We start from the raw sequence: 9,438 nt of genomic DNA, 5'->3' as shown, positions 1-9,438 counted from the left end.
CCCAGCCTCCCACCCCCAAAGGTCTGCAGGATCTGTTTTCTAGAACCCGGTGACATGTGTCCCGCCTGTTTCCAGTAAGGGTGGGTGAGCTGAGTGGGACAGACTTTGAGAGTTGCAGGGGAGGGACTGGAATGGGGCCAGGATCCCAAGGCTAGGGACAGGGTGTGGCTGGGATGGAAGGTCAAAGCTACATCTCGTGGGTGGCGCCTGTGGCTCAAGGAAAAGGGCACCAGCCCCCTATACCGGAGGTGGCAGGTTCAAACCTGGCCCCGGCCAAAAACTGCAAAGCTACATCTCGAAACTTCCCATACCCTATGTCTGAAAGAACTGGACATCCCTGAGCAGATCTGTAAGTGGGCAGGTCCAAGTCACCTGAGAAAGATGATGGGGAGGAGGGAGCGCCAAGATTTTCTGAGATGAGTAAAGGGGCTTCCTGGATGATGTTAGGGAGCTAGGACTTGAAGTGGTTTTGGAGGGACTCTGAATGATGGAGAGAGGAAGGGTAGAAGTGGGGGACCTGGAATGAGATGGGAAGTCAGGACCAGGCAGAGGGACCAGGGCAGGCAGTGGGTTCCTCTGCCCAAGCAGGGTGGAGCCCTGGTTCAATGGCTCTTATCTTCAATTTCCATTCAGGCTCCCATTAACTTCCCTAGAGCATCTCTCTTCTATGGAGGCCACGTGAGTGGACCATCCTGAATGGAGGCAGGAGACAGTGTTGATCCCTTTGGGTTTCTTGAGAAGCGTTTTTGGTCATAGGACTACATCATGTGGCCCCCTCCTTCAGCCAGGGGAGTCTCACCCTCCCCAAGGCGTTCTTTTATTAACTTGGCATGCATATGTTTTCTCCCTACATCCTGCCCCAATTCCTGCTGAGAGAAAAGACAGATCACCGGTGGCACCTATGGCTCAGGGGGTAGGGTGTTGGCCACCTATACTGAGGGTGGCAGTTTCAAACCCGTCCCTGGCCAAACTGCAACAAAAAAATAGCCAGGCGTTGTGGTGGGAGCCTGTAGTCCCAGCTGCTTGGGAGGCTGAGGCAAGAGAATCGCCTAAGCCCAGGAGTTGGAGGTTGCTGTGAGCTGTGTGATGCCATGGCACTCTACCGAGGGTGATTAAGTGAAACTCTGTCTCTACAAAAAAAAAAAAAGAAAAGACAGATCACCAAGAGGGTCACAGCCTCCCTCTCCCCTTCCTGGGCCCTAGGGAGGCTGGCTAGGCCAGCAGATTGCAGACTGCTGAAGGATGACTAATGCCTGGACACTGCCTGCTCTCCCTCCTCCCTGTTTGTCCTTCCAGCCTCCCTCTCATCCTCTATCCTTCCAGTTCCATCGTTATAGGTCCTGGCTTACCCTGCAGATGGACTCTGGTATTGGGAACTGGGAGGCAGGAAGAGAGAGAGGAAACTGGCATTCAGCCCAGGGGGAGCATCCTCAAAATAGGGGTGGTGGAAGCAGTGGGAGAGAGCTTGGTGCCTCTCCCATGCTTAACCCAGGCCACGCATGCTCAGTAGATGAGTAATAAGAGAAATCAGGGGCATTCATAAAAGTGACTTTATTTTATTTTATTTCTTTTTATTTTTTTTGAGACAGAGTCTCACTATGTCACCCTCAGTAGAGTGCCATGGCATCACAGCTCACAGCAACCTTAAACTCTTGGGCTTAAGCAATTCTCTTGCTTCAGCCTCCCGAGTAGCTGGGACTACAGGTGCCTGCCACAACATCTGGCTATTTTTTGGTGTATGTGTCCAGCTTCAGTGTATGTGTCCAGCGCCCCACTCGCTGAGCTACGGGAGCAGAGCCAAAAGTGACTTTATTGAGTTGTCCAGTGATGTTTTGGGGTCTTCTCACTACTCCCAGCTCTCCAGTCACCTGTTCCCAGCTCAGTCATGAAGGAAACCACTTTTTCTCCAAGAGAAAGAGCTCTTGAAACCCACTGGGACATAAAGGAGAGAGTAGAGAGATGGGGAGTCTTTGGGAAAGGAAGCAGGGGACCCTGAGTCAGAGTCCTCAGTAGAGGGCCCAGGAATAGAAGCCTGAGGATGTGAGAGGTAAGGAGTGAGGGGGAGCTTCTCAGAGGCAGAGGAAGAAGGAAAAAGGAGCCTACAAGTATTTTTAAGCCCAGCTACCGCCCCCCCACCCCTTCTTCCCTCACTTTCAGCTTGGTCCTTCCATGCCTTCCAGCTTCCTCTTACCAGCCTCGAGGTAGGTTTTGCCGCTGCCCAGACATTGCAAATTGTTTTGCATCTTCCTTGCCTTATCCATGACCTTTCTTGTAGGGTCCCTCCCGTCTTTTCTGCCCAGAGAGTCGCTTCACACGTCCCTGCAGTGAAGCCTTTGGGATGGCCCTCGGGCGGGTGCACGCCCTCCGTGACACTCCCGCCGCTGCGCCGCCTGCTGTCGGTCTCTGTTCTGTCACATAACTCCCCGCCCCCGACCGTGGACTTGAGAGCTTTAGTTATTTCTGAGTCTAGCGCAATCTAGGCACAGGATAGGCGCCCAAAAATCCAGGTGCCAAAGATGAGTTGAGAGACCAGGTGCTTAGGGGAGACAGGAGTGAGGGTGGGTTGGGGCTGCAGAGGGGATAGAGGGAGGGGACAGAGGAAAGGAAGGAGTATCTGGGTGAGAGGGTGGGGGCCGCGTCAGACCCCTGTGCTCAGGGTGGAGGAGTCCTCTGCTGCGCTGAGGGTGGCGCGCACCGGCAGCACAGGCGCCTGCTTGAGGGAGCGCCGGGTCTCCTCCCGGTTCTGCCACACGTAGTGAACCAGATAAGACATCACTAGCGTCAGCCAGCCCCCCATGGTGACCAGCAGGGCCACGTCTGTACCCCTGCGGGCCCCACCCCTCCCTGCCCCGCACAGATCTTCCTCTCCAGCCAGCAGCAGGAACTCCTGCCCCACGAGGTCTGGGCGAGCTCCAGGGCCACACACAATGCCTGTCCCCGCGCCTGGTGCCAGCCTCACCTGCCTGAGCACCTCCTGGAGGGCACAGTCGCAGTGCCATGGGTTGGCAGACAGGTTCACTTGAATCTGCAGCCCCATGAAGGCCTCCACAGGCACCGAGGCCAGCTGGTTGGCGGAGAGATCAAGGTGGCGCAAAGTGCCCCCGAGGCCCTGGAAAGCGGCCCCCGAGAGATGGGTGAGGGCATTATGGGACAGATCCAGCTCCTCCAGGACAGGCAGGTGCTGGAAGGCACCAGCTGGCACTGACGCCAGCTGGTTGGCATCCAGGTACAGCTTGCGGGTGTTGTTGGGGATGCCAGTGGGCACAGCGCTCAGGCCCGCCCGGCTGCAGCGGAACGTCCGCTCACCAGCTTCCTCGGCAACGTAGCAGCCCTGGGGAACTGCCCGGGGCCTGGGCATGGCACCACCTGTGCCTGTCACCAGCAGGAGGCATAGGAGGTGACTGAGCATGGCCACAGACTGGCATAGTCCTGGAGTGGAGTAGGATCTGTGGAAGAAAAGACCACACAGAGGAAGCGTCAGTGAAGACCACCCCACCCCCGCTGCCAGCTGGCTCTTCTGAGGTCCCTCAATGGAGCCTCTTTGGGCCGAGGCCCTTGCTTCGGGGGGTGGGGAGGTGGGGTGGTTCTCTCAGATCTGAATGACTTTCTTTGTTCTTCCTTGGGGTCTTTTTAATCTGGGGCTCCTCAATAGGGCTCTTTGGGTAAATGTTCCCCTGAGCTTGAGACCTTAGGGTCTGTTGAGCCTAGAAAGTTAATCTTTGAGGTTTCTCGGTCCAGGGCCATTCTGGGCCTACGGGTTTCTGAGCTTCTGCTGCTGTCCATGTATTGATTTCCCTTATTGAAGGAAAGTTCTTCTCCCTACCTACCTGGGTGGGTGCCAGATGGGTCAGGTAGGCACCAGAGGGTCTGGCTGGCACTTGCGTGCTGGAGACAAGAGGGACAGATCCGTGATAGGATTTCAGGGTGTCCAGCTAGGCCAGATAACTAGGTAAGATGTACTGCTGGCGCTGCCTTCTAAGCCCATCAACTCCTTTTCCGGGAGCACCCACCCCTCTGCCTGGCCCAGTTCTGTTGCCTCTGCCCAGCATGTCCTCCCTCCTCTTCCCCCTCCTCCTCTCACCCCTGTTGGTGGCAGAGCCTTCTCCTGTGCTGCTGCCCTCTCCCAGGAAGTGGCCACCCTGCCGCTCAGTTCTGGAGACCCACTTCCTCCTCCAGAAGCCCTGTTTGCTTGTAGCTATGGGAAGTTGGGGGCTGGGGCCCAAGAGTGTTGGGTTTCCTGGCATGTGACTCTGAGCCCAGGTGTCAGATACCTGAGCCATGGCTTGGCCAGGCGGATGCCAAGACAGGGCAGATCCTGGACCCTGATGAACTCTGCCATGGGGAGACCAGGCCCCATTTCCATCCCCTGCCTCATCTCTGACGTTGCCATCTTTCATCACCCCTTTTCTGGCTGGGGCTGGGACTTTGCCTCCCAGAACCCTCCTCCTGGACCAGAGTCTAGCCGTATAGAAGAACGTGGTGTGCAGAAGGGGGAGGGCCCCATCTTACATCTATTGACTACAGCAGCCTGTATCTCCGCCTCCTCTCTCCCCCTACTCTCCTCTACCCTCCTACTGAGTCACCTTCTTTCCTGGTGAGCCAACTTCCCTAAGCCTTTTCTTTGGCAAATGGCTCTCTGAGGACCTCATCTCCTGGCTCTCACAGTGCCCATCCCTCTTGCCTGCCAGGGGATGCTGTGGTTCCCTTTTAGTTGTTCTCCTGTGGTGGGTTGATGGCCTCTCTAGAAGTTAAAAGGGTTCTTTGAGCACCTGAAGTCTGATATGGTCACCTCTGAGTTTCCCTGCTGATTTTGTATTCTGGATTGGAAGTGACTCATTTCCCTCAGGAAACTGGAGTCCTGGGCCCCCAAGTTGGCATTTTGAACTCTCCTTTATGCCTGGGAACCAAACAGGGCTTGAATCTGCCCAGGGACTCAACATCCCAACCATCTTCCCAGCCCTGCCACCTCTCCTGATTTCACTGGGTGGTGGAAAGGAAGGATTTGAAGCCAGAGGACAGGATTTGTACCTGGTTCGAGCATGTCACCTTACTCACTGAGCCCTCGCATCTGTCTTAGCCAGTGAAAACACTGCTGCAGGGTTGAGAGGATCTGCCAAGGCTGAGTGGACATGGAAGTGCTTTGTGAAGAGCTGTGCAAATGCTGGTTTAATGCTTACTGTCTTCCAGAACACACTGTGAAGCTTTCTCTGTGATTTCAGTAGCCAAGCCAGGTTTTCCCTCTACTTCCCCTCCTATGCTCTGGAGGGGCAGGAATGACCAGGGTTAATGGATAGGAATATTCATGTGGATAATCCATTTTATTCCCCCCTCCTTTTTTGTTTGTGAGACAAGATATCACTGTCTCATCCTGGCTGGAGTGCAGTGGCCTGATCATAATTCACTGTAACCTTGAATTTCTGGGCTCAAGAGAGCCTCGCACCTCAGCCACCCAAGTAGCTACAACTACAGGCAATGTGGGTGACTAAGACTGGACACGTAATTGTAGAGTCCAGTACAAAATGCAAGTGCAGTTCTCCTTGTTTAAAAGCTGTTATGAATTTCAAGACAATGACAGCTAAGTATAAAAACAAGTACACAGCCCTTTCTGAGCACAAGGAGAGGTCTTGTGCAACCACACAAGCCACCTGCACGTGCAGCTGGCCTTGTAGGTTACCTTTGAGCAAGCAGTTTCCAAAGCGTGATGGGGCCAGAACCAGATGCCAGATGATACCATCTCTGAGGATGTGCTCACCACTGACTCATTCAGTCTTGTGATGTCAGCAGGGGCATTTCACAGACTCATATTTGTCCAAGGAATCAGATAAGATACATTTTCTAGACTGGGGCAGGAGAAGCAAAAGTTTTCTCTGTGCATTGCTAGTTAGTTAGGCCAGATACTCTGCCCCTGGAAACTTGGTGTCCATCTTGGGATTATGGCTACATGTGGGATAGAAAGCTCAGGGCTCCGTTCACTCCTCCCATTCTTCTCTCACACGTGGAAGGAGGTTTCGTTAAGACACCAGAGTTGAGCCTGACTCTTGAAGAAGCGTTATCTCCTTCTCAGATGAGGGCAGTTTGCAGGAGAGAGTGGGATTGGGCCCTGCAGTACGGCTGCTGCAGGAGAAGCAGGAGTCTATGCACATATGTGAGTCTGCCTGGAGCTGTGCATGTGGTTCATTAAGGGAGGTTAATTAGGGCAAGACTCAGCAAAGAAGGGAGAGTTGAGGGAGGCAGGAACCACAGTTAGTACAGTGTGCACTGCAGCCTGGGGATCAACAGACTTGGAGTGGAAATCCTTCTCTGCCATTCATTCATTTGCCCATTTATTGGTGGGAATTTCCTGTGAGCCCTGTGTTCCAAGTACTGTGCACGGTGAAGGGGCTACAGATGCTGTTCCTACGGTACTGGGTCTGTAGCACATTAAGAACATCACTGGGGGACTTTTAAGAGTTAGTTATGCTGGGGCTTCATCTGGACCAATGAAATCGAAATCTCTGTGCAAGGGGTGTAGGCACTGATAGCTTTCAGAAGCTCTTCCGGTATTTCTAGTGTGCAGTGTAAGTTGAGAACTGCCAGTCTAAAGGGAGATGTGGACATGTCAACACGTCTCCACGATGCATTGATATGGTGTCTGCCCTAACTGACCTGTGTAGGAGCTTTGAAGCACATGGGGAGAAATAAGTAAGGTGGCAGAAGCTGCTGGCTGCCCACTTGGTAGCCCTCGCTGACTTCGTCATAACACACACAGATCTGGGAGTAGCAATGTACTCAGTCCCTGGTGAGTGAACCTGATTGGCCTTCTCAGCTCATCAGAAATCCTGTTGCTTACTTTTCCAATCACCTTTGCAGCTAAGGGTGGCTCAATTCTGGTCAATGACATCTAAGTGGAAGTCTGTGGAAGGGGTTTCTGGGATAGTCTTTGATTTTTTCATAGGATGGGGCTGGACCCTGTTCTTCTCCTGACTACTTTCTCCCTGCTTTGAGCATGAAAAGGTCAACTCTAGCCAACTTGTGAGCATGAGGCAACAAAGCAGAAAGGAAAGGTGAAGAATGTCACTGAGACATTGGCCTGGGGATCACTGAGCCAAGCAGCCAACAACAGTAATCGGCTGCCTCCCATAATCCTTCATGATGGGAGACAGATAATCCCCATCTCCGTTCTTCTCAACTTGGTTACACATTAGAATACAGGAGGTTTTGAAACTACTGATGCCTTGGTTCACCCACAGAGATTCTGATTGAGCTTATCCAGAATATATCTAGTGATGGGAATTTTAAAAACTCCTTCGGTAATTCTAATGGCAACCTAGGGTAAGAATCATTACTCTTGTTGGGTTTTCCATTGCTTTCAGCTGAGGGCATTTTTAACTGGTACATTAACTTTCCCAGGGCATCAGGGAAGGCTTCACCAAGAAGTGACATTTGAGCTGGGCCTTCAAGGCTGGGTGCCTCAGGTGGAGAAGCAGAGTGTGTGCAAGAGCAAGGGAGCACAAAAGCGTCTAGACCATAAAGTGGGTGGAGGGAGTGATGGCAAAGGGAGGGCTAAGAAAGTGAAAAGGGAGAAAGGCGCCTCTGGCTCAGTGAGTAGGGTGCCGGCCCCATATACCGAGGGTGATGGGTTCAAACCCAGCCCCAGCCAAACTGCAAAAACAACAACAAAAAAATAGCCGAGCATTTTGGCAGGTGCCTGTAGTCCCAGCTACTCGGGAGGCTGAGGCAAGAGAATTGCCTAAACCCAGGAGTTGGAGGTTGCTGTGAGCTGTGATGCCACAGCACTCTACTGAGGGTGATAAAGTGAGACTCTGTCTCTAAAAAAAAAGAAAAAGTGAAAAGGGACCAGCCCTTGTGCGTTTGCAGGTAAGAATGGGTACTTGATTCAGTGGCTGGAGGATGGAAGGGTTTTAAAATTAGATTTGATATTTGGAGTATTCTGTTGGTTGTGTGGAGGATGTGCTGGTGGAAGGAAAACCAGTTATGGTGACAGTCCAGAGGTAAGATGACAAGGGCCTAGAGTGGACACAGTGCATGGGACTGGAGGAGCCCTGACTAGGGTGTTTCAGATTTGCCGTGGCTTGTATAGTGCATAGGAAAATCATTAGGCCAGGCCCAGGACCATCAGACATTTGTGCCCCTGGAACATCTTTCCCCAATTCCCTTGGGCCTTCAGTTGTCTGGAACCCACAGTCTCTGAGATCCCATCTAGCCTGATTCAAAGGTGTCTGTGACGGCAGAGCAGGGGAGAGGCTGAAGCATGGCAGGACCCTGGCTCCCGAGTTCAGGCTCCAGGACAGTAAACCTGTCAGACCCCACCCTCAGTAGGCTGAGTCACAGCTCCTTCCTCCAAGCAGTAACTCTGTATCCCAAAGACGTGACCTCAGGGAAAGAAGTTCAGCAGGCCTCCAAGCCCTTCCCTCCCTGATGTTGGAGACCCCCCAGAGCCAGTCTGGATGGGGGGATAACTGAAAGGAAAGGAGGAGGGCTACTTTACCCATTAGGTCAGCCAGGGACCCACCTATTGCCCAGCTACTGGGCAGTTTGGGGGAGGAGAGTAAAGGCCTCTGCTGTTCTTGTTCCTTGTAGAAAAGGGCACAAGATGTATACACCTCACTCTCCCATCCGTAGATGTGGTTTCTCTGAGCACCTATTGTGTACCACAGCCTCTAAGGGATTAAATATCTCTGGCTGGGAATGGTGGTTCATGCCTGTAATCCCAGCGCTTTGGGAGGCTGAGGTGGAGGATCACTTGAACCCAGGAGTTCCAGGTTGCAGTGATCTATGATGACATACTACTGATTCCAGCCTAGGTGACGGAAGGAGACCCTGTCTCTAAAATACATATATACATACATAATATCCCAGACAACAGGAGGAATGGTGTGTGCACACCTCCGGCCACCTGATAGCCTATAGATGGGCTCAAGGTGAGGTGTTCGCAGAGGTCAGAGGAGCCTGCAGGATGAAGCAGTGGTCTCTGCCTGAACTTCAGGGAAGGCTTCACAGAGAAGAGAACAAGTGAGCTATGCTTTAAGGGATGAATGGGAATCTACCAGATGGCAAAAGGTAGGAGGAAAAGCAATGTAGACTGAAACAAGAACAAGAGAGCAAGGTGTGTTCTGAGGATGGTGTGTAGATCAGCGCGGCTGTAGTCTGGGATTCTGGGATATGTGGTTCCAGTACATACTTCAGCTAATATTTACTGAGAGGCCACTCTGTAGGAAATGTAAACGGGAACAAGACGCAGAGCAAGCCAAGCGGCTTACCGGAAGCGTAACAGTCTACCCGCGCAAAGCTCTTTGCCCAGAGCCCATGGGAAATGCTTAATAAGGTTTGCTGGGATTATTATTATTTTTTTTGAGACAGAGTCTCACTTTGTTGCCCTTGGAAGAGTGCCTTGCATGGTAGCTCACAGCAACCTCAAACTCTTGGGCTCTTGCCTCA

The 9,438-nt window shown here is 52.6% G+C and overlaps 1 protein-coding gene across 1 annotated transcript; it reads right to left on the bottom strand.

The window, feature by feature from the left end:
* Window positions 1-1,564: 1,564 nt before the first annotated feature.
* Window positions 1,565-3,960, bottom strand: LRRC3C (leucine rich repeat containing 3C). Its single transcript, XM_053569378.1, has 2 exons — window positions 3,828-3,960; window positions 1,565-3,446 (listed from the first exon to the last, which is right to left on the bottom strand). The coding sequence occupies exon 2, from the start codon at window positions 3,407-3,409 to the stop codon at window positions 2,639-2,641; it is 771 nt and encodes a 256-aa protein (XP_053425353.1). The 5' UTR covers window positions 3,410-3,446; window positions 3,828-3,960; the 3' UTR covers window positions 1,565-2,638.
* Between the last annotated feature and the right edge of the window lie 5,478 nt (window positions 3,961-9,438).

The sequence above is a fragment of the Nycticebus coucang genome, chromosome 18, assembly GCF_027406575.1.
Source record: "Nycticebus coucang isolate mNycCou1 chromosome 18, mNycCou1.pri, whole genome shotgun sequence".
Taxonomy (NCBI): domain Eukaryota; kingdom Metazoa; phylum Chordata; class Mammalia; order Primates; family Lorisidae; genus Nycticebus; species Nycticebus coucang.
Note: the sequence above shows the minus strand (reverse complement) of the source record. Positions and strands in the feature narration are given on the sequence as shown.

Coding starts and splice junctions, on each gene's coding strand:
- LRRC3C (XM_053569378.1), bottom strand. CDS start 3,409: ATGCTCAGTCACCTCCTATGCCTCCTGCTGGTGACAGGCACAGGTGGT.